The sequence below is a fragment of the Pseudopodoces humilis genome, chromosome 30 (assembly GCF_049639895.1).
Source record: "Pseudopodoces humilis isolate 2021_Gansu_Grassland_sample_001 chromosome 30, ASM4963989v1, whole genome shotgun sequence".
NCBI classification, from domain to species: domain Eukaryota; kingdom Metazoa; phylum Chordata; class Aves; order Passeriformes; family Paridae; genus Pseudopodoces; species Pseudopodoces humilis.
Window position 1 is genome coordinate 619940 of NC_142229.1, and position 23823 is coordinate 643762.

At 49.3% G+C, this 23823-nt stretch overlaps 1 protein-coding gene across 2 annotated transcripts in view; it reads left to right on the top strand.

Moving 5' to 3' along the window:
• DPYSL2 (dihydropyrimidinase like 2) overlaps positions 1-23823 on the top strand; it is a 54543-nt gene that overhangs the window by 13878 nt on the left and 16842 nt on the right. For both annotated transcript variants that reach the window (XM_088068232.1, XM_005532242.3), the window contains exons 3-7: positions 1039-1223; positions 19451-19615; positions 20391-20452; positions 21505-21585; positions 22439-22507. In XM_088068232.1, the coding sequence (XP_087924358.1) occupies positions 1039-1223; positions 19451-19615; positions 20391-20452; positions 21505-21585; positions 22439-22507 (562 nt within the window). The remainder of the gene's footprint in view (positions 1-1038; positions 1224-19450; positions 19616-20390; positions 20453-21504; positions 21586-22438; positions 22508-23823) is intronic.

Genomic DNA, 23823 nt, shown 5'->3' on the forward strand with positions numbered 1-23823 from the left:
TTTAATTTTAGCCATGTGAGCAGCCCCATGCTGAGATGACACATGTGTTTGAAGTTATCTGTGCTGTAAAGTTTCACTGAGTTATGACTTCAGATATTTTGAATCTAGAGTTCAGCATCCTAACACAGTTAATTCTCTTTTAGTCTTGGAGGCTGGACTTAGGTGACCTCTGGAAGTCTCTTGCAGTGCTGACTTCTCTGGGTCTGTGATGCAAGGATCACTCCAACGCCCCCTCAAGTGAAAAAGGACCCTGTAGTGGAAGAGGTTCAGACCTCTTTCTGTGTTTTCAGGCCTGAAACATGTATTCCTGGCACATTAAATGTGTTACAGATTTCTTTGGAAAATTACTCCTAGGAAAAAACGGACAAGCCAGAGGTTACAAACAAGGAATTTTCCTGTTCTGGCTAAACAGCCAGCACATGTGCTTTCTTAATCAAGGTTAAAAGTTAAAGGAGCCAGCTAGAGACAGCTAATTAATTGCATCCACTACTGCACTGCTAAAAATAGGTCTGTGAAGAGCTGGACTGGAGAGACCTCTGAGGGTCTCACCAGGAATTTGGTAACCAATATCTGTTTGAATTTATGCTTATTTCGGGACTCTGTAATACTTACACATGAGAGGAAGGTAGAAAATATAGAGGCAAAATTTTTTCCAGTGCTCCCAAGCCAATGGTAACATCAAAATTGCTGTTAGAGAGCTGGAATCAAGTGTTGAGCTGCTGCTTAAAGAAGTCCAGCCCCAGTAAAGCTGTTATTGGTGCAGTGATCATCCATGACCTGCACAGCCCCTTCCTGAGGGGTTCCTTCTTTTCCTTCCTTTAATGTTGCCCCAAAGTCCTGAAGGAATTGCACATTTCACTCAGCATTGTGCAACTGCTTCCACGGGGAGAATAAAACACCCTCAGCCCTGTGTGTGCTGGTGCTGTGCCCTGCTTTACATGGAAAAAGCAGCAGCTGGGCTAAGTGGCACAGGGGTGTTTGTTTACAGGCTGCTCACCTGGCTGTGCCTGACCTGCTCCTCCAAACCTCTTTCCCCAGGCAAATAGGGGAGAACCTGATCGTGCCAGGGGGAGTGAAAACCATCGAGGCCCACGGCAGGATGGTGATTCCCGGAGGGATCGACGTCCACACCCGGTTCCAGATGCCAGAGCAGGGGATGACATCTGCTGATGATTTCTTCCAAGGGACCAAGGCTGCGTTGGCTGGGGGCACCACCATGATCAGTAAGTGCCTGCTTTTCCTCTTCCAGCAAAGCTGGGCTTTTCTCTTTCCCAGATAAGGACAGGAGCTGTGGGAGTCACCTTGTTCTGGACCAGTGGGTGATGTCTGGCCAGTTTGCTGGGAAAAGCTTGTGGGAATAGGGGTGCAAAAGCAGGACCCCAGGATTTCCCCATCTTTCAATTGTCACTCATTTCATTTGTCTTCCCTTGCTGGTGGTGTGACTTCAGCAGGTTTTTTGGTCTGCTCCTGCTGGTACCAGTGTCACTGTGACCTCTGGCTCCAGAGTGAGGAGCAGATCCCCCACATGCCTGTGCCTTGGTCCCTTGTCTGTGGAGAGGTATCTGTTGTATTTCTCACACCCAGAAGCCTTGCCAGTGTTCAGTGTGTCTTTGAAAACTTTGAAAACTTACTTCAGGATCTGCTTTAGCCACCAGGATTTTTGTTAACGTAGCTCTGTTTGTGTTCATGTCCTCCTCTGGAGAAAGAGAGGAATTGCAAAGTGAAAATACCTCAAAACAAAAAAGACAGACAGACTGACTTGTGCTGGCAGCAGGATTAGGCACTCTTAATGTTCTCATCTGCCTGTAAAATGCCTCAGGAAGGACTTCCAGGCTGTCTGGCCCTGCTTATGTTGGCCACAAGATCTTAAAACTCATAACCTTGGTCATAACCTTGTAACCTTGCTTGAGCCAGAGGAAAAAAACAAACCCCTCTGTTTCAGGGCAGCTGGTCAGGTGTAAAAATCTACCATGGTGTCCCAGGCTTTGCTGCTGCACATGGGAATGAGGGATAAAGGTGTGAAGTGATCCAAAATCTGAGCATCTCACAGTCTTTCATGTACTCTCAGGTGCTGCCATTCCACAGGAGGGGAGTTCAGGTACAAAGGAATAAAAGAAGCTGGTTCAGAACAGGTATTAGTGTCTATTGTCCAGTCCATGGGTTGAAAGAGATCTTAGGCAGAGCCAGGAACCAGCTTAACTCTGCTCAGTTCAAACCAAGCTCTGTGTGGACTGGAACATCCTCATCTCCCAGTGCTTGATTGTGAGCAGTCCTTGATCCCTGGCCTGGGTGGTGGACTTGAATTGATTGACAGGAGGCTGGAAGTAGGTCTTGGTCTGATGCTTCAAAGAAGAAATCTTAAAATAACCCAGGACCTTATTTTTCATAACATTATCACTTCAGAGCACAAGGTTTGTGCCTGAAGATAACCTCACCTACACAGGGGATGTGGCTGTGGGTGCTCCCTTTGTGCACACGGGTACCCAATTCTCCTTCAAATCTTTCCTGTCCATTTAAATCAATAGCACTGAAATGTTTTCGTCATTTTCAGCCTCAGTTCATTGATGTTGTTTCGTTGGTTGCTCCTCTGTTAGGAGTACACCTGGTTCACACTTGAATTATCATTTTGTTCTTCCTTGTTAAGTTGAATTAGATCAAAATAACGTTTTCTGCCATCTGCATGTGACCTTTCAGCAGTACTATTCCCCTTGGTGGTACTTTTGGAAAGTAGAAATTGGTTTGGAAAATTTTTTTTTGAGAAGCCCTTTGCTTTGGTTGCCTGATTTCACCTCTGCAGAGCCTGCTGCTTCAGAAATCCTTCATGTGTGTAAATATTTATTGCCTTTATGGCTGTAGTACCTGAATCCCTCACTAACAGCGAGATAACACTTTTCTCGCTGTTAGTGACGAGAAGGGAGGTGGGAGAATACCCCATTTTATAATTTCTCCTTTTACAGCTGTGAAAATGAGCATAATTAGGATTATGACCTTGGGCAAACCATTTAGGGGAGGCTGGTGATTAAACCTCACCATCCCGAGTATCTCAGATTAAGACACCAAAATACAAAATCGTCTCTGAGCAACAACAACAACAAAATCTTCCTAAAACTGCAGTAAGGACAAATTGGACTAAAACAGGATGATGGGGAGACATTTCTGGTGGGTGGGAATCAGCAATGGGAGCACTGGGAAGCAGAATGAATGATCCAGAGCAGACTTCAAAGCTTTAGAGCCTCCTCCCTGTGTCAGCTCAGCTCTTTCTCTGAGCAAAATTACAGCATTTGCAGAAGTTTTCTCCACACTGAAGCCCTGGTGAACATTCTCTTGGTGGGTGGCCCTTGGGCTTCCCCAGAGCAGGTGGGAGTTGTGGTGGATGGCAGCATTTTGTCTCTTCTGATAAAAAGGACAATATTTAGTGAACTGGATTCATGGTATCAGCCTGAAAGTGATGCTCTTATCTCATTGTATATTTTAAATGCTGGGGTTTTCCAAAGGGAATCTTGCTCCTCCCGTGGATCCAGCTGTGTCTGTGTTCTTCAGTCTTTTTTTAGGAAAAAGCACCTCTTTTTGGATGTGAGATTTGTGGAAAAAGCCACCCGATTTCCTCATTAGTGCTTTAAGCAAACTTTGTATGATGTATTTACAAATAGCTTTGCCCCATCTGTTTCTCTGCTTTATGCATAACCCTCTCTTTGGGCACACCAACAGCTTCCTCAGCTGCATGCTTCAATTTGTTTCACATTTTCATTCAGGAAGGCACTTTAAGGCTGTTTACTTTACAATCATTTTGGGGAAATATTTATTTTGCATGCAGTTTTCAGTGAAATTGAACCAAGAACCTTGGATAGGTTTCCACTGATGGTTTATAAAAAATGTGGATGAAATTCTGACTTTGGTGAGTTTTGACATTGATCTGCAGTGCCAGGAATTCACCTGGAGGATCTGCTTTGGTGAACCTCATTTTCAGCTCAGCTCAAATTCAAGGTTGCCCCTTTCAATCTCATGGCAGACACATCCAAGGGAAGCCCAGGGGTGTAACCTGCTCTTTCCAAGCCCTGTCCTCATTTGCTTGTTCCCCTCTAAATTCATCCCTGCAGCATCAGGGAGGGGGATCAGATGGGTCCTGGTGTCGGGTGGAACAATTGTGGGTTTTTTGTGGCACCAGGGGAGATTGATCCTGGTGGGAAGCAGATCTAGCTCCAATCCAGGGCTTCCCATCCCATCAGGAAAGGGGGGCTGGGGTGAGGATCCAAATCTGCCCTTTTGTCTCTCTGTCCCTTGCTTTCCTGAGCCCTCCCTAGGCTGCTCCACTCAGGAGTTAGGGCTGATTTCTTTTTCTGCTGGCTCCCCTGAGGCCATCTGAGCAGGAATTCCAGCTATGATCCTTCTGTCTCTCCCCTCTGCAGTGCCAAAGGCAAGGCTCCAGCTGACTTTGCTAACGGAGGAACAAACAGAGTTGGTTTTGCCCGAAATGACGTATTGTGATATCTTTGTTTTTCTGCAGTGGCAATTTGCACGCTCCTTTTCTCGGTCCCCACCTTAAAACAATATTGGTGTGGGTATGTCAGCTGAGCAGCCCTCCCCACGGGCTTTGGGATAACATTGCTCCGGGAAAAAAACTTGGATTCTCGCCCTTTTGAAATGTCAGAATGCAATGTTTGGGCATTAAGTTGAAAGGAGAATTCCAGAATGCTCCACAGAGAATTCTGAAGGAGAGAGGAGTATTAGATCTGCTCCAACCTGTTCTAGTCGCTTCCCTAAACTCCCCTGTGTTCCATGGGAAGAGAACAGTCCTCCCAGAGTTTTGGAAAAGGACCCTCTGTCTGAAGTTGCCCTTTACAAGAGGCCAAAATTTTGCTTTTTCATAGACTCCCAAACCATCCTGAGCTGGAAGGGACCCCCAAGGATCACCAAAATCCAAGGCCTGGCTCTGCACAAGACACACCTATTTTTGAGCCCCTGTTTTCCCAGCCTGAGCAGGTTAATACCCCAGGACATATCCCAGTCCCTGGAGCTGCCAGAGGAGGAAGAATCCCTGCTAGGAACAGGGCTGCTTCTCACAGCCTGTTGATGGTTTGGTGGCTGATTAACTGTGATGGGTAAAATCCCCATCAGAATCAGTGGAAAAACTCGCCCTGATTTGAGCAGGGGCAGGATTGCCTCTCTCTGCTTCCAGGCCTGCAGGAGGGATGAAGAAGTTAAGCTCTGTATATTTACTGGTCTCTGATCCCTGAGCCTGTTTAATGTCCCAGTGAGAGCTCCATCCACCCAGGCCAGCTCTCACACACATTTGAGCCCCTCCTCCCAGACTCTGCTCCTTCTCTGGGATCTGCTGTCCTTGGGTGAAATCTCTTGCTGACATTGCCTCTCTTGACTCAGTCAACCACTGTTATAATCACAGAGAGAAATTACAGTGAGAGAAATGATAGCTTTTTCTGGCCTGGTGGCTTGGAAGCCAGCAGCCTTTTGAACTCAAGCAGCAGTTATCCTAATGACATGGGGAGGGAAGGCTGGGGAGGGGAGCCTGTTCATCTTGGGAAGTTCAGGAGATGAAGGGGAGCCTCACGAGGGCTGCTGTTGGCTCCCTAATTCCTGACCCTGCTATTAAAGAGCTCCTGTGGGCAGGGGTTTGGGCAGGGTTTGAGCTGCCCAGCTGCAATCAGACTCAAAGTGAGGTGACACCAGTTCTCTCAGGTCATCCTGAAGATCACCACCTTGCTGGAAGGAGATGTTTCCAGTCAGGAATGATTCCTCACCTCTTGGGTTTTGATCTGAGAATGGAACTGCCCCCAAGGAGATCAGGCTCTGTGATAGTCTCAGCTTGAAGTGGGGTTCAGACAGGGTGAGGGTGTGGGGTGGTATTTAATCCCACCAGTGGAGATTATATCCTATTCTACCCGACTGGGTACATTTATTTTATATTATCAGGGTTAGTCCTGTGCTGCTCCAAACGGTGAGAGGAGGAGGAGGGAAGCAGAGACAGAAGGAGGTGACAGCAGTGGTCAGGCAGGGACTCGTGGCTGAGCTGGAATTATAAAACCAAGTGTTCTGCATCCAAGAGCAGCGACCACAGAGCTGCAGTGTCTCCCCAGGTCCCTGGCTGTGTGTACACAGCACTGCATTGTTCCACAGGCACCAGCCACAGTTTTGTTTCTCTTTGCACCCAGAGATGAAAGAGGAACTGTGCGCTGGGACCAGCCCTGCAGACGGCTCTGGCTCTGCCCTGGCTCTGGAGCTCGTTTCTCTTCCTGGCAGCGGTTCTTCTGCCCCAGAGAAATGTTTAATTCTCCAGAAATGTAGTGAAAATGTCCACACAATATTGGGGATTTCTATGAGTGGGAATCCTTGCTGTCTGTGACTGGAATAATGGCATGGCCACACACTCCTGCCCTGTCCCTCCTCTCTCCAGCTCCCCTTGGTGCTTTTCACACCCCCAAAACCAGCCTTGGCCCTGATTCACCCTAAATCTCTTTGCTTCACCAGCTCTCAGCTTCCCGCTGCTGTGTTTGTACCTTTCATTCAGGGCAGGCTTAAAATGCTCAATGAGAAAGTGAGCAGAGCTGGGCAGTTCCCTGGTGTGAGCTCCTCTTCCCAAGCTTTTAAACCCCTCTAAGTCCATTAGGCTCTGACTGCAGGGGATTGTGCAGCCTCTCCTGGGGCTCCCAGCACATCCCAGCAGCGCTGGATGGGGTCCCCATTGTTCTGCTGGGGATCCCAGTGGGGACCTGCCAGGCCCTTGATGTCCCTCCCCAGAGAGCACAGGAGGAAACAGCTGTGCTCAGATGTGTTCTGTGTTTGTGTGTGTGCTCAGGAGGGGGTTTGGACCCTTTTTATTGTTGGCCAGGTCTCTGTGCTGGGAGAACAGGCTCCTGTGAGGAGCACACAAGGATTCAGGAGCTGTGTGGCAGTGCCTGGGGTGCTGCAGGAGGCCTGTGGTGTGGTGAGGTGGCTGTCACAGACTCTGGGCCCTCGTCCCCCTCAGTGCTGAAAGGTGAAATCAATGGCCCTGGTGTTGGGCTGGAGTCCTGTGAAACCTCTGCAGTCCAGCCTGGCTTGGTTTTGAGTCAATCAGAAGATATTTTCCCTTTCCCATCTTTTCCTTTCCCAGAGCTGCTGGGGATCCTGCCCCATGCTCCCGTGCCACCCCTGTGCCTCCCGTGCCACCCCTGTGCCTCCCGTGCCACCCCTGTGCCTCCCGTGCCTCCCGTGCCACCCCTGTGCCTCCCGTGCCACCCCTGTGCCTCCCGTGCCACCCCTGTGCCTCCCGTGCCACCCCTCTGCCTCCCGTGCCACCCTTCTGCCTCCCGTGCCACCCCTGTGCCTCCTGTGCCACCCCTGTGCCTCCCGTGCCACCCCTGTGCCTCCCGTGCCACCCCTGTGCCTCCCGTGCCACCCTTCTGCCTCCTGTGCCACCCTTCTGCCTCCTGTGCCACCCTTCTGCCTCCTGTGCCACCCTTCTGCCTCCTGTGCCACCCTTCTGCCTCCTGTGCCACCCTTCTGCCTCCTGTGCCACCCTTCTGCCTCCTGTGCCACCCTTCTGCCTCCTGTGCCACCCCTCTGCCTCCTGTGCCACCCTTCTGCCTCCTGTGCCACCCCTGTGCCTCCTCTCCCATCTCTCAGCCTCTTGGCAGCAGTGGTATTTTTTAAGGAGCAGGTGGGGGGTCCCTTTCTGTGCTTGTTTTGACCCATTCTGCTCCAGCCCCTCCCTGTGCAGGAAGGAGGGGGTGGGAGCAGTTCCACAGGTGCTGGAGCCTGGTTTAGTTCTGAGCACACGAGTGCTGGAGTGGCAGCAGTCCTGACAGTGCAGATGTGACTGATCTAGATTTTTCCATGCCTCCAAAAAGAGGGATTTATTTCAGGAGAAATTAACCCCTGTTGTCTTTTGATGCAGTAGCACTTAATGCCTCTTATTCCATTTAATGCTGGGGATCAACGGTGCCGCTTTCCCTCTGCGTGGGGAAGAGTTCTTTTGTTTGAGGAGCTGCTTTGAAGTGCTTTTCTTCCAGAATCACAGAATGGTTGGGTTGGAAGGGACCTTAAAAATCATCTTGTTCCACCCCCTGCCATGGGCAGGGCACCTTCCACTATCCCAGGTTGTTCCAAGCCCTGTCCAGCCTGGCCTTAAACACTTCCAGGGATGGGGAACCTGAGCCAGGGCCTCCCCACCCTTATAATAAAGAATTTCTTCCTAATACCTCATTTAATCCTGTCCTCCTTCAGCTTAAGGCCACCCCTATTTGTCCTGTGACTACATGCCCTTGTGAAAAGTCCCAAAAATCCCCAAATTCTTGCTTTCTGTGCCCAGTTGTCTCATCCCCAAGTTCCAGGCCTTAGAGATGACACAGAAGTAAGGAGCCAGTGGATCCTCTCTGGTGTGCTTGTGTCTTACCCAGCCACTCAGATCAATGGAAAATGTACATGATGTTTTTGTGGGGGCAGGTGTCAAAGTTGGCTCCTCCAGGTCTGCTATGGATGGAAAGAAAAAAAAAATAATAAAAAACAAAATGAAATTATCCACCTGGCTTCATATAAGATCATTAAGTGCCTGTGATAGGTTTTCAGGGCATGTGTGTTACACCTTGCTGGATAAAATGTCTAAATGACCCTCAGGTCTTGACAAGGTCTTCAGAGAAGCAGCAGGTGGTGCCTCCAGCTCTTTCCTTGGCCTGTTCTTCTGGGCAGGGAATTTTTGCCTCCCCACCAGTGTTCAAGGCCTTGGCTGCTTTTTCCTTCCTGTGATCTTGACTCAGCAGAAAATGCCCTGGCCAGGCAGGAGCTTTCAGCTCTCCACGTTGGAAATGAGCTCTGTGTGCCACGGGAGGGAAGCAGGTGGAGCCTGGAAGAAGCAAAGGCTGTAACCAACTGCAGGATTCCCCACTTGGGATGGATTTGGAGTGCTGCCTGTGGAGTGGGATTTGATGTCTTCGATCAGCAGAGCCTTTTCCCCCCTCTTTCCTTCAGCCTTTGTGCCTTCAGAGTTCATAGATCCCATCTGTTTCTTAGAAACTGCATTTTTTTTTTTAATCTTTCTGGTGAGAGGGAGAAATGTTTGAGGAATACAAATGAGCTCCTCTTGTCTGGCACACTTTAATCCTGCTCAGGAGCTGCCAGCTGTTAGCAGCTTGGGGCTGTGCCTGCATCTTTTCACAGCCCTCACTCCCATGGAAGCCCTGTGCATGTGCAAGGAATGCAGGGATGGACTTTTAGGGGTTATGGGAGAGCTCTTTTCTTCCCTTGGAATGCTGCAGTTGGGATTGGGGACCCCCTGTGTGGCAATGGGAATGCCATTCCATTTCTCCATGCTGGTTGCTGGCTGGCTGTAATGGGAGGTGGCTTTGTTGCTGAAGGGGTTGTGGTTTTAATTCAAATTAATTGAGCTCACCTAGAGCCTCATATCATAAGTAAAAAGTGCTTATTTTTATGAAGAGCTACCTGAGAATCTGATGTGGGCAGCTGTGGTGGTTTGGCATTTAGGGCAAATCCAGAGGAAAGTGCTTTTGGCTTCCTGTTTTAAGTAAACGAAGGAACTTGCAGATTTCACGTGCAAATACGAAGTGGGAAATGCTTTGGTTGGTTTTCAGAGCCCACCAAAAAGAGGCTCAGCTTTTGGAAGCTTCCCTTTACCCGGGTGTGTTCCCACCACGTTGCTTTTGTCCCTAGAAGCAGCTCCATGTGTGCAGGGTGGGTATTTTTGGAATCTGAGGGACTCCGTGCTGCTGTTTTACATATTAATGAAATTCCCTGGCGCAGACTCCAGGCAGCAGGAGCTGGGGAAGGAGTTCCTGAAGAACCCTCCCAAATTATTGCACAGCGCTGAGCTGGTGCAGGGAAGGGGGGAAGCTCCCAAACTGCAGCACACTGAGTGGTTTGTGCCTCCAATTTGGGGTTCTTCATGGGCCTGGCAAGATTCCAGGCTCCTTGAAAAGTGAGGCAGGCCTGGTTCAGCAGCCAGGGGCTGTGACACAGGATTCTCTGTTCAAATATTCCAATATTGCTTTGAAAAATCTCTCTCCAGAGTGGGTGTCAGTTAATGATACTTCCCAGCAGGCTTTTCTTTACTTCAGATAAGATTTCTCAGGATTAGTATCAGTGTCCCAAGAGAAGAGGTTGGCTACTGATGGGCTACAAAGGACTTTTCAGCCTGATGGGCAGAGACTCTTTTTCATTCACAGTAGAAAAAAAAGTTTTGGGAAATCTTTGTAGCACAGCTGAGAAAAATGTGGCTGTGTAGGGGGTTCTTAGAAGTGGAATTAGGCCGTGGAAGCAGGACCAGAGTTCAGGACTCTGAACCAGTCAGTCCTTCTGCAATGCAAACACTCTGCAGTAAAGGGGAGGTGGCAGCAATATGGAACAACTCCCACTGAGCCACATCCAGTGGCAATTCCCACTGTTCATGGAATCCCAGAATGGTTTGGGGTGGAAGGGACCTTAAAGTCCATCCAGTGCCACCCTCTGCCATGGGCAGGGCACCTCCCACTGTCCCAGGCTGCTCCAAGCCCTGTCCTGCCTGGCTTTGGACAGGGATGGGGCAGCCACAGCTTCTCTGGGCAGCCCGTGCCTCCCCACCCTTAGAGAATTTCCTTCTCATGCCATGTTTGAGACAGGAAATTAAACTGAGGTGTAGGAAGCAACAGTTGCCCCTAAAGACTTGGAAAAAAGCACAGACCTTGTGTGTAAGAGTTTCCCAAGCCAGTTTGCCATAGGGTGGGTGTCTCTCTTTGGGTGGGCAGCTCAGGTGGTGCCCAGGAGCGGTGCTTTGTGCCCCAAACCTCCCTTCACTGATCTAGGGAGACACCAGACAGCCTGTGAGGCCAGGCTGGGCTGGCTCAGAGCTGGAGGAGGTTCAGCAGCTGGGGAACGTGCCACAGGTTCTCTGTTTAACCTGGGGATCATCTGGTTAGGACCTGCTGCAGGTTAATGATTTCAGCAGAGCGGGGAGAACAGCAGCAGATGGGCAGGTGTGGTCAGGAAATGGCTGTGTCAGGGGGGATGTGCTGCTCCATCCGTGTCCTTTGTGGAAAACAGGTCCTGCTGCACCTCCAGGCCACATCCCAGCGTGTTTCAGGGCTGATTCAGCCCTCCCCTCCCTGCCTGCAGCTGGGAGTGAGAGCTGTCAGTGGGAACAGGAGGGGGACTCCGGGGCTTTGGTGGTGATGGGTGCCAGCTTCCTCCTCAGAACATGATGTCACCTTGTCACAGTCACGGGGAGAGGAAGCGTCTGGTCCTCATGCAGCCAGGGGTGATGTTTCTTTGGCAAATACGGGGCTTTTCTTTCCCCCATTTCTCTCACAAGCTGTAATAATAAAAAGTGCTTGTATAGAAGCAGAGCTTTGCACATTTAGTTTATTTTGTGGGTTGGGGGGGGGAACCAACTCTTTTAATCCCAGAAACTCTCAGAATCACTACAAATTTCCATTGTAAAAACTGGCATCCTGCAGTTGTGTTCCTCTTTATCTCCAACACCCCTGAGACAGCCCTGGGCCATGAAATGAAAGTGAGAATCCAAAACTTGGTGATAACAATGCAAATCCAGAACTGTTCCATCTTCCCAGCGAGTGGAAAAAGCCTGAGGGGCAGGACACATCTCCAGTGACCTGAGAGGGACAGAGCAGGCTCACTGCATGTGTTCTTCTGTCCTCCTGTGTCTGATCAGCTCTCGCCCCTTGGATGTGTTGTTAATTCTTGTGTTTTGTCTTGGCTTGAAAGCCGTGGCTACAAACTGAGGTTTTTCTCCATCCTAGTCCCTCAAGGTTTACAGAGCAATTCATATGGAAGCCTTTGAAGTGCTCTTTTCATGGCTTTCAAGTGGGGAGTAATGCCTAAAAGAAAGGATAAATCTTGGAACCACTTAAATGTCTCTTTTGAACTTGGTTCCCTTCCCTCTCTGCCATGGTGACCTCCTGAGATACAATAAATGCACAATAAACCTGTACTGGGAAGAGATGGAGCCTTTTTTTTTGGATCTGCCATTCCAGCTGCTGGGGAGAGTTATTAATTCTTGTTTGAATTCTTCATGTTTGTGTCCAGCCGGCCTCAAATTGGTAATTGTGTTTTGGATGTAATCAGCCAAAAGGGCAAGAGAAATATCTGGATGACATCAGTGAGGGAATAAGGGAACACTGCAGTCTGAAAATGTAATCAGTGCATGTGTCTGATTCTTCTGAGCCTGGTCCAGCTTCTGATTCCTCTGCATCAGGTCTTATAAAGTGGATGTGAGCTGACAGAAAACAACATGTGATGTCATTTAGGCTGCCTTTACTATGAGCTTGGCAGGCATGTGCAGCCCTTGGGTAGTTGTATTAGCACCATAAATGCTGCTCTGTGCAGGGCTGTAACTCTTCAGAATAATCTCTTTATTCCGGTATCTTTGCCTGGTGGGGAGGGAACAAAGAATAAAATACTGTGGGAATAAATCCCCACAAATACACAGAGCTGAAATCTGGTTGCTGGAGCCAGGATGTGAAGAAAATAATTTGTTTGATTTCTTATCAGCTGAGATGTGTCAGGTCTGTGGAGCAGTTCCCTTCAAAGCGATTTTGTGGCTGTCCTTCCTTTTCCCAGGTCAAACCCATGACCCAGAGTGTGGTCTAGAGGAAGGACTGGGATGGGGTCAGATAAAAGGAGGTGTGAGGCTCTTCTGGATCGCTTGATTGGGGATTTTTGAGCTCAGAGAAGGGCTGAGGTCTCTGGATGGGCTGCTGAGCTGGAAATGGGGGTTAATACTTAAATCAGAATTTTTGCTGCTGAAAACAGCTTTGTTACTCGATGAGGCAGCTTTTGGTAGCTCAATTCCTTGGCACAGAAAAGGGTCATGATACATAAAGGTGGAAGGGGTTGTGATATTTTACCAGCTGAGAATTTGAAGCCTCTGGATGAAATAAAGTTTGTGATTATGGGATAATCTTCCATGGGTCAGTCAAGGGCCTGACTTTCAGTTCACAGAGATTGATTTTATTCCTTTTGCTCTCGCAGAATTACTCCCATTTCACACCAAGAAATATTCCTGCAGCCACAGCCTGACAACTCCAGGCTTCTAAGCAGGGACCTGTGCAATTAGCAGGGCTGAATTTAATTACAACCTCTCAATAAAATGGCTTGTGACAGAATGTACAACTCCATAAATTCACCAGATTTCATCACACACAGTTGCTGTGGGGATTAAGTAGTATTAAACGGGCAGATGTGTTTATAGTGATCAAGCTGCTGCTTAAAGGTTTGGGTAGGGGAGATCTGCCTGCTAACAGTTGAGCTTAAATGTTAAGGATTTTCACCTTATAAACTTCTCTTAAACAACAGGAACATTTAATGGTGGTAGGAGCAGGAAATAATGTGTAAAACTGCAGTCTAGAATAGCAACTGGAACCCTGAATACATGGTTTTTATTGCATACACAATTTTGGTAACATCTGACCCTAATTCGTGTTTATATTGTCCATTTCAAACAGTTTTTCTCCTTCCTGGTAGTGGCATTCATGAGCTGAAGGCCCAGAAAAATTTCATGCATGCTTTGGATGACACTTAATTAAACCAGTTGAAAAAAAAAATCCTTTCCAGGGGAAAGCTGGGCTATTAATAGAAGCTCCAGGAAGGGGCTGTTTGCAAGCCAAGGCCTGCTCGACTGAGGCAGGATGCAAAAAAGAAAAAAAAAATGTACATGCCACAATGCCAGGAAGCTATAAAACCCATTAATCCCCACCCATGAGCACATCCATCCCAAAAGCTGAGTTTTGTTTTCAAGGCAAGGCAAAAAAGCTGGATGCAGCTCTCCCTCTGAAGCAATAATTTCTCTGGAGCTTAGCAAGGGGTCAAAAATATAAAGGCATTGCTCTTAATTTGCTTTTTTTAACTTGAGATTCCAAGTGCCAGAAAGAGATCATGTGGGATTTTTCTGGCTCTGGTCTCAGAGCATCCTGAGATGTTGGGTGATCCCTCGTGCCCAGGGTGCCACCCTGCTCCAGGAGAGCTCTTCAGCAGCAGAAAGCCCCCGAGTTTGGAAAAGGGAGCCAAGATGTGATGCAACATTTCCTAAAGCCACCATTTAAAGCCTGGCACCATTTTCAGTGGGCTGTGGAAGTGGTTTTGAAGTCTGGGAGAAGTTGGATGAAGACAAGGAGATGTTTCAGACCAGTCCTAACTTTGTTTTTCAGGCTGCCCTTTCTGGAATCAGTTGTTGGACTTGATCTGTGTGGGTCCCTTCCAGATCAGGGTATTCCATGATTCCATGAAAAAAGCAGTAGGAATGATCTGAACTTTGAAATTACTCACGTGTGTGTATGGGATTGTGCTGGGATCTGATTTCAGAGCAGGTTTGATGTTAATATATGATAAGAACGTGTTGATAATTGCTGCTGTTAGCACTTCCACCCCGTGTAGATCTCCCCATGCCCTTGTTAAAACAACACTGCTTTATTTTCCCCATCCTTGGAGCATTTAACCCATTCCCCTTAAATTTTTGCCTTCCCCTTTCATTTCACACCCAGACATCTCCCCAGCAGCATCCAAGCAGTTTGGCCCAGGAGAGACAGAGCATTCCAGCGTGGCTGGAGAGCCACACGGATCACCCAGGCTTCTTGTCTGCCTTTAATCCTGAGCCGATTAATCTGCCCGAGGAGCAGGAAAACAGCCCTGCCTGGGAGCTGGAAGGCTGGGAAGCAGGAGCAGATGCACCTTGTAAGCCTGTGCAGGATGACAGGAGAGCCAAAGCAGGCCTGGGAAGGGTAATTAAGAGTCTGGGTGATTAGGGCTGGAGCATGTGGGTCCACAGGTGCTCAAATCCCTCTGCCCTCAGAGGGAGGTGAGAGCTGGGATTGTCTGGGAGAAAGACTAGCCAGGTGTTTTGGAATCCTGTCACTGTTTAACAAGGAAAAAATTAGATTATTTATAATGTATAAAGTAGTTTGTCTCTTTCTTTTCTCTTTTTTTTTTTTTAAAGAAGTTCCTTTGCTGGTGTAACAGCCTTGCCTGGGCTGCTGCATTTTGGGTTCTGCAGCTCAAAAAGTTAAAAGATAATTAAAAGATAATCTACAGAATGTTTTCTGTTCATAGCTGAGAAACCAAAGTAACCCTGAGCTTGGCTTTTCCCTGTGCCTTGCTGAGAGTGTGTTTAGTAAAGAGAAACATTATGATTAGGCCTGAATTTCACTCAGATTCAGGGAGCCACTACAAGGCTCACACAAGTATTTAGTTTTTCCTTTGAAGATTTTAGCACTGATGAAGTGATTCTTAAATTATCTTTTCCTTTTTATTTTTTCTGTTTCCCTCTCTGTTTAGTTTCTGTTTTTGGGACAAGCTTTCAGTTCAAAAATGAGCTGGCAACTTCCTTCTCAGACCTCAAGCAGCTGAATTCATTTGCAGAGCAAAAAAAAAATCAACAGCAGGAAGCAAACATCTGGGCTGGGGAGCAGAGTGGATCAAGGCAGTGGTGGTGGAGGGAATAAAGGGGTGACAACAGCCTGGGTCACAAGAGCTTGTCCTGAGCGTGCCCTGCAGGCGTGGGGCCACCGCAGGGAGAGAGCACTGCCACTTCCAGGGGTGCTGGAAGGATGGATGGGGCATGGGATGGCAGTCCCAGGGAGAAGCAGCTCTGTGGGGTTAGCTCAGCACTGCTTTTCCCATTCCTGGGAATTCTCCACGGAGGGATTTGTGGGGTGGGTCAGCCCTTGTGTCCGAGGTGCTGGGACAGATGGTCCCCAGGGGTCCTGCTGGGAGCCTGGGGCTGTGGGAACGCCGTGGGACGGAGCCTCCTCAGCTGCTTGTGCTGCTCTGGAGCACAGGGACCTGAAAGAAAAAGCTTTTTGTTTTACTCTGAGCTCTTGAGCTGTGCCTGAGGGCTGGAAGAAACCTCTCTGAGCTGCATGTGGGCAGTTCCTGGCCATCTCAGCAGGCAGAAGCTGTTGCAGAGCTCAGTCCTTTCCAGAGCAGACATTGACTGCTCTCTTTTCCTGCATCTTTACTTACATTTTCACTCGTTTGCTCCCCCAAAACCCCACCCTTGCACGGAGGGATGTAGGCCACGAGTGTTTGCCCCCTCCCATTGCAGAGAGGATGGGAGAATGGAGGAGATTGCTGCCATTTGTGTCTGAGTTGTCTCCAGAGCAGGACTGGGGATTACACCCTCCACGCCTTCTGTGCAGCATTCACTGCTGCTGCTGCTGCCTGTGCTGTGGCAGCAGAGCTCCCCTCCTGCCCCAGGGACAGCTCTGGAGGCAGATCAGCCTGCCAAGGCTGTCCCTTGCAGGAATGTGCCCTGGGGGAGCTGTGATAAGCTCATCCCAGCCCTCTCCTGGAGAGACACCCCTTTGATGGGCCCATCCCCTCTTGTCACAGTGAGCTGTCTGCCATGCTTGGTGACTGTGCTGATCCTTTGTTTCCCCCTGGTACCACCCTGGCTTTCCCCTGTAAAAACCCATAAAAACCCCAGCTCCTGCCCAGTTCAGGGGGAGCTGCCATCCCTGGCTGCCCTTCACAGAGCTGCTGGACCATAAAGGCTGTCTCTGTGGGATCGCCACACGCTGCTCCTGTCTCCTGTCTCTGAGTCGGCCTGAGATAACCTCACAAGCAGAGCTGGAATCACTGAACTGGAATCACTGGGCTGAAATCACTGAGCTGAAATCACTGAGCTGGAATCACTGAGCTGGAATCACTGAGCTGAAATCACTGAGCTGGAATCACTGAACTGGAATCACTGGGCTGAGATCACTGAAATCACTGAGCTGAAATCACTGAAATCACTGGGCTGGAATCACTGAGCTGGAATCACTGGGCTGGAATCACTGAGCTGGAATCACTGAGCTGGAATCACTGGGCTGGAATCACTGAACTGAGATCACTGAACTGAGATCACGGAGCTGATCACTGAGCTGAGATCACTGAAATCACTGAGCTGGAATCACTGAACTGGAATCACTGGGCTGGAATCACTGAGCTGGAATCACTGAGCTGAAATCACTGAGCTGTAATCACTGAACTGGAATCACTGGGCTGAAATCACTGAAATCACTGAGCTGAGATCACTGAGCTGAAATCACTGAGCTGAGATCACTGAGCTGGAATCACTGAAATCATTGAGCTGAAATCACTGAGCTGAGATCACTGAAATCACTGGGCTGGAATCACTGAGCTGGAATCACTGAGCTGGAATCACTCACAGTCACAGGCTGCCCCTTGCTGAGGTTACCCTGTGGCCAGGGCTCACCAGAGACCCCCAAAGGCCATCCCTTGTGGGAGTGCTCCCTCTGGGAACGCTGTGGCATCCCGGAGCAGACCAGCCTGGCCACCACAGTCAGGAGCAGGACCCCAGCCCTGGGCATGTCCCTGTCACCGTGGCTGTCTCGTGGTGTCTCTGCGGGATCCTTTCCCCACATCCCTTCAGGGCAGTGTGGTCCTGGATGCACTGCTCACCTTTCTGCTTTCCTGCTGAGCCTGGGGAGTTTGCCGTGTCTGCCTGGCAGAGCTGCTGTGGAGAACAAGTGTGCTGTGTTTTGAAGGGGCTGGAGGGTGATTCGGCTGCCAGGGAGCTGCCACAGGGGATATTCCCAGCCCCTGGAGCTGACTTCCCTGCACACTCGCACCACCACCTCCATCCCTGACTCCTGCAGCCAGCTGTGGTTTGGCTTTGGCAGAGCTGGTGGAGCTCCCACTGCCCCCACCAAATCCATCAGCCATCCCTGGGCAGGGCATGAGGTGAGCTGGAGATAAAGCTCTGATCCCAAACACCTCAGTCATTCCTGAGGGCTCCAGAGCCATTGCCGGGGGCTCAGCACTGGGCTCTGAGGACTCTGTGTTAACCCCTTGGTGCCTCCAGGCATGATTTCCCAATGCCCACGAGCCATCCATCATCTTGGGGCTGACAGAGCTCTGAGGGCACCTTTAGTCTCACATGGAGATGGATTTATTCCTGTGATTTGTTAGAGATTAAATGGGCTTTTTTTTTTGCTTTTTAATTAGACATTTGTGTAAACCTGGGCTTTCTCCATGTCCCATTGGAAAAGCAGAGGGAATGTTATTTTTCTCCTTGTCGTTCATTCCACTTAAGCTAAAGATTAACTTTGGCAGAGCAGCAGGGGCTCTGTACTGGCCAGGAAACAATTCAGGCTGGAAGTTAGCAGAAGGTTTCTGACCACTGGGGAGGAGCAGATCATGGAACAGAAATGCAATGATTTTTTAAAAAACGGATCAGTTTATTGTCTGGTTATATTTGGGCTGCTTTTCCCAGTGGTGGTGTAAAGCACATCGTTGATGTGGTGCCAGAGGGAGGCACATTTCCAAGATTTCCCTCGTAGCGTGGATTTGTGTGGTGGGTGGGGAGGGAGCAGAGACCACCAGGCACTCCTGATGTGCTGAGCTCCCAGAGCTGCACATCGTGTCATTCCCTTGCTGTGACGCTTCCAGGGGAAGAGCCTTGCAGAAAAGCTGGGATATTCTGTCTCCCTGTGCAAAGGAGAGAGGTGGGAGGTTCCCTGCAGGTTTGCAGCAGGGTTTGGGCGAGCTCTCGGCTTTCTGCAGCGTGCGCACAGCTCGGGCTGGGATGTCTCTGCTGCCTCGGGGGCTGAGGCTCGTGGCTGCTCAGGAGAGCTGGGCTGCCTCTCCCAGTGGGAGTCTGGTTCTTTAGGCACTGCAGAAACAGTAAATCTCAGCTGCTGTGTCTGCGTGGGGGTGAAGCAAAGCTTTGTTCTGCCCTGGGGGTGAGTGGAGCCCACGGGCTCTGTCTCTCATCCCAGCTGTGACTTAGAGCAGCCCTGATCCTCACCATAAAGTTATAAATAAACTGCTAGGATTTCTCTGCTAATAATTAAACCAACTTTTTATTTTTCTGTGTGTTTTAATGTAGAATCAAGCCAGGCCCTCTCCTCCTCCCCAGCAGTGCCTGCCCAGTTTGTGACCCTGAAATCCCCCAGGCTTTTCCTACTCCCCCAGTTAAGCACTGGAGATGCTGGCTTGCTTCTTTCATTTCTCTGTGCCTTTTGAAGGTCTCAGAGACTCCATGTGCTCAAATTAAAACCAGGAACACTGAACCTTCAGATCCAGGTCCCTTGTGTCACCCTTTGAGGCTGTCCTGCAGCTGCCTGTGAATCCAGCTGCTGCTGGATTTGGTGTGAGGGTCAAGCTGAGCAGGTGGAGAGGCAGCAGGACCTTCTCAGTGTCAGAGAGATCTCTCCAACCACAAATTGTTGCTTCCTCCAGTCCTCTGGAAGGTTGGGATGTGTAGCACCAACAGTTGTAGTAAACAGGTTGTAGTAACAACTCATTTTCCTTCAGCTGCTGCTCCACAATCGACTTCCCTGGCCACATTCTCCAGAAACCACTGAGAAATTTCAAACTTCAAAATATTTTAAGGGGAAGGGGGATGCCTTGATTTTGTAGCAGCCTCTGCACAGCTGTGCCTGCTGTCCTGGGCACAGGGAAAGCTCCTGCACCAGCCACTCACCGGTGCTTTGGTTGTCGTTCCCAGTTGACCACGTGGTTCCCGAGCCTGGGACCAGTTTGCTGACGGCGTTCGACCAGTGGCGAGAGTGGGCAGACAGCAAATCCTGCTGTGACTATTCCCTGCATGTGGACATCACTGAGTGGCACAAAGGTGTCCAGGAGGAGATGGAAGCTCTGGTTAAAGATCATGGTAAGCTCAGGGAAGCTTTGCTGCTCCTTGTATTTCAGGATCCCCTGTGGTTTAGGGCTGTCTCTCATTTTACTTTTATTTTGCTTTTATATCCCAATAAAGCTGTTTTGGGGCCTGTTCTGGCTCCTTGAGAAGGTTTGGGCAGTTGGGGTTGCAGGGGGCTCGGGTTGGGGCACACAGGTGTTCCAGAGGTGAATCTCCTGCTTTTCCCATGCAGAGCAGCTGCTGTGTTCAGTGGAGGCCCTTTGGGTTCCTCAGTGCCCCTGGTGATACCTGCAGCCACTAAAGTGCTGTCAACAAGGGAAACAGGAGCCCCAGGAGGACCAATCCAGCTCTGGCTGCTAAAAGTGAAGAGCTGAATAAAATGACCTCATAGGTTTTCCCCCCCTCTTTAATACCTTGGCGTTTCATCCTCAGGCTGGAGTAATTTTCCATCCTGTTTGTAGTTTCAAAACCCAGCATTTTATGCCCTAATGGCAGCTTCTAATGGCAGCTTCCCACACATGCTGGGTGGGAGTTTCTACTGCTTCCAGAGTCTGGAGAGGGAAAGGCAGCTTAGGATCAGTGGGTCAGTTTGGACATGTTCTCACTGTTCTCCCTGGAGGGTGAGAGGGTCAGCCAGGCAGGCCCAGTCTCTGATTTGGTGTGAGATGCATTTCTGCTTTTATTTTGTTCCTCAGCCTCCCACAGCACTGAATCCATGGAATTATTGCTGGGGGCTGATTTAGGGGTTAAATTCCATGGCTTTACCTGCAGTGTGCTCTCTTTTCCCCAGGTGTGAATTCCTTCTTGGTGTACATGGCTTTCAAAGATCGCTTTCAGCTCAGTGATTCTCAGGTAGGAAGGAAAGCTTTGTGTTCCATTTGTCACAAATAAGTGTTTAAATTCAATATCCTGGGGTCTGACACTCTCTCCTGGTTCCAATCTTGATGTGTGCCATAGCACCCACAGCTCTGGTTTGAAGATCATATTTTTAATTAGAAATAAAACCCAACCAACAGCAAACCCTGAAAGGCTTGGTTGAGAGGAGCAATGGTAAAACTCTCATTTTGAGAGGTCAGAGGTTTTATTCCAGCTCCTTTGGGGCAGAACCAGTGGCAGTTCTATGAATTGCTGCTTTATGCCTCTGCACAGGGCAGGACAGGAAGATCTCTGGGCTCCTTACAATTACTCTGTTCAGAAGCTAAAACTGATCCAGAGGTGGTTTTTGGTGGTAGAATCACTGGGACCTTAGAGAGGAGTTAATTGCCTTCCTGTTTGCCGTTCTGGTGGGCACATCTGGGCACATTTAGCTGTTCAGAGGGGCAGTTAAGGAAGTTCCTGAAGGTGTGGGAGGAGAGGAATGCCTGGGAGTGGTGTGTGAGTTATCTCTGAGGGCTCTGGAAGCATTTTGATGAGGGAACATTGATGGCGCCAGCTGGGGGTTACTGGGTCTGAGCCCTCCCAGACTGGTTGCTGGAGTGGGAAATCAGCTGCTCCTGCTCCAGAGACTGCATTTCCATGGAGAACCTGCCCCCACCCCTCAGATACACGGGATGTTTTTCATGCCAGGCACCAGTAAATGAGACATCAAACAGCTACAACTCTGCAAGTCCTTTAAAATCATCCAGCTGTGGGGTTTGAGTTGTTGCTGTTTCTTCCTCCCATGCTCCAAACCTGCCACTGGATAATCCTCCTTTGCCACACCAGCAGCATCCAGCTGTAGAACTGGGAAATCCAGTGACAGGCATGAAAATGGTTTGTAACCCTCCAGCAAACCACATCTTACATTGCTTAATGCTTCTCTTTCTGTATTCCCTTCTGCCAAAATCTGTTTTCTGAGGGGGTCTGGGCTGTTTGCCCTTGCAGCAGGTGTGTTCCTGTTGTGACCTGTGCTTTGTGCCCCCCAGATTTACGAGGTCCTGAGCGTGATCCGGGACATCGGTGCCACAGCCCAAGTGCACGCTGAGAACGGTGACATCATTGCTGAGGTATGGCCTGTTTGTTCTCAGAGCTGGTGGCTTCAAACACCCGCGGGGCTTTAAATTCTGACTCCTTCTTTGCAAACCGAAAGCCAGCCAGGCTTTTGGGAGTGTGGCATGGCTGTATGGAGGGCAGGAGCAGGGCTGTGCAGCATTTGGCACTGATAAAATAGGGTTTTGTGGCACCTTTCAGCTTGGGGTAGATATTGGGCATCTCTGCCTCTCTCCCCTGAAGTGAAAAGCTGGGTGTGACTGTCACTGTGTGCAGCAAGATGTTCTGCAGGAAGTAAAAAGAAGGGGAGTGGGAGGGGATGTAGGTTCATACAGTTTGTGGGGTGCTGATGTTTGGGGTCTGTTTATCCTTCCAACAGCAGCAAGGGAGAAATGTTAATAATGTATCCAATTTAATCTTATCTCCAGCTCATTTTGTACACTCAAGCACTCAAGAGGATTTCTGTGTTCTCTGGCTGGGCAAGAGCCTGCCCCAGTCCTTGAGCCCAGTTGCAGGATGATTTTTTCCATGAGTTATCATTTAGCCACATCTTAGAGATGATTTTATAGACACAAATGAGTGCTGAGAGTCAAGGGAGCTATGAACCCAGTGTGAAGCAGATCCAAATAAGAGGTTTCCTTGACCTCCTGTGAACAAATCAGCAAGGTTTTGTGAGCTCTGGTTATCCTCAGCAAGGGGAGTTGGACAGGACTCTCTTGCAGGGCCCTTATGCAAAGCCCCATGTGATTTTTAGCCAGCACAGATGCTCAGGATCTCACTCATGCTCCTTTACAACAGCTGTGTGTGCTGCAGGAAATATTCCTTGTTGCTTTAAATCTCATCCCTGCTCTTTTTTCTTTTCTGCCTCAGGAGCAGCAAAGGATCCTGGAGCTGGGGATCACAGGCCCTGAAGGGCATGTGTTGAGCAGACCTGAAGAGGTGAGAACTCCTCTGCCTTTGCATTTATCCCCTCCCCAGTTTAGAACATCTCTGCGTCAGTGTGAATGTGGCTGGAAACAGGACTTCTTCCTGTTATGTTGGTGGAATTCTGCTACTGTCCTTTCTAGATCCAGTGTCTTGGGCTTCTCTCTTGGTCACTATTTTATCAGACTTCCAGTGAATTAGCAGAATTTTTTAGTATATGCCCAAATCCTGACATTGTTTTAGCTACTTCCATAGCTTCCATTACTCTGACATTTGATATTTGATGAAATTGGGGTGGTTTTTCACAGCAATGGATTAAGTGTTTGCTGAAGGCACAGAAAATATGTACCAGAGAGGGGAGGTCATGCTCAGGCCTTAGCCCAGCACTTGAATATAGTTACCCTTCATATTTCCCCATGGATTTCTCCAGGGATGGGCACCCCAATCCCTTTAATCCTTTGAAATAAATCCCAGAAGTATGAAAGAGCCTTCAAACTTTGCCTTTGAGGTCGGTTCCCGTTGCACTCTTCACTCACAGTCCGTCGCTGTCTGGGACACCTCACCGTGGCGTTCCAGGTCTGTGGGGTTCATCTGCTCTGTCCAAGCAGCTCTTTTTGTCCCTCCAAGATCCTGGGGCTTTGCTGCCTGCCAGATGTGGCAGCTGGGAGCTAGGGCTGTGAGATCATCCACACGTGCCCCTCATGCTCCATTTCCTCCCTTTGGTTCAGACAAGCAGCATCCAGAGGCATTTCAGTGGGAACATAAATCATTCTCTTGCCTGGGGGAAAAAAAAAAAAGCTCCACTTGGGCAGTAAGTGAATCCTCCCAGAATCTGTGTGTGGCTCCTGGAGCTGGGAGCTTTTGCTTCCTGAAATTGTGAGCAAACACTTTGCACTGAGCTTTCCAGTCACCCATCCAATTTGTGTTCTTCTAACACGTTTTTTTTGGTCTGCATCAGGAGAGAGGGAACAGATGCTGGTGTGACACTTTAGGGAGTTCAGTTTGTGTTGTTTTCAAAGGAGGGCTGCTCTTACCTTCAAGGATCTGGACATCAAACCAGCCAAGTTGTGTCCGGCTGTTTAAGAGCTCATCCTTCACGGAGATGGAGCTTTAAAGTGTGAGTTGTATGGCTCCCAGGTGTGGATGGGTTGTTCATCTGTGCAGGATTGTGCTCTGCCTCAGTACAGGGAGGTAAAAAGGCAGCCTGAGGCCACGTGGCTGCTGCAGATGAGGCTCAGTGAAGCCTGTCCCTGATGTCACACGGGGCAGGCTGTGTGCAGCTGAACTCAGCTGTGCTCTGCCCAGCCCTGGGAAGCGTTTGGTCCAACATT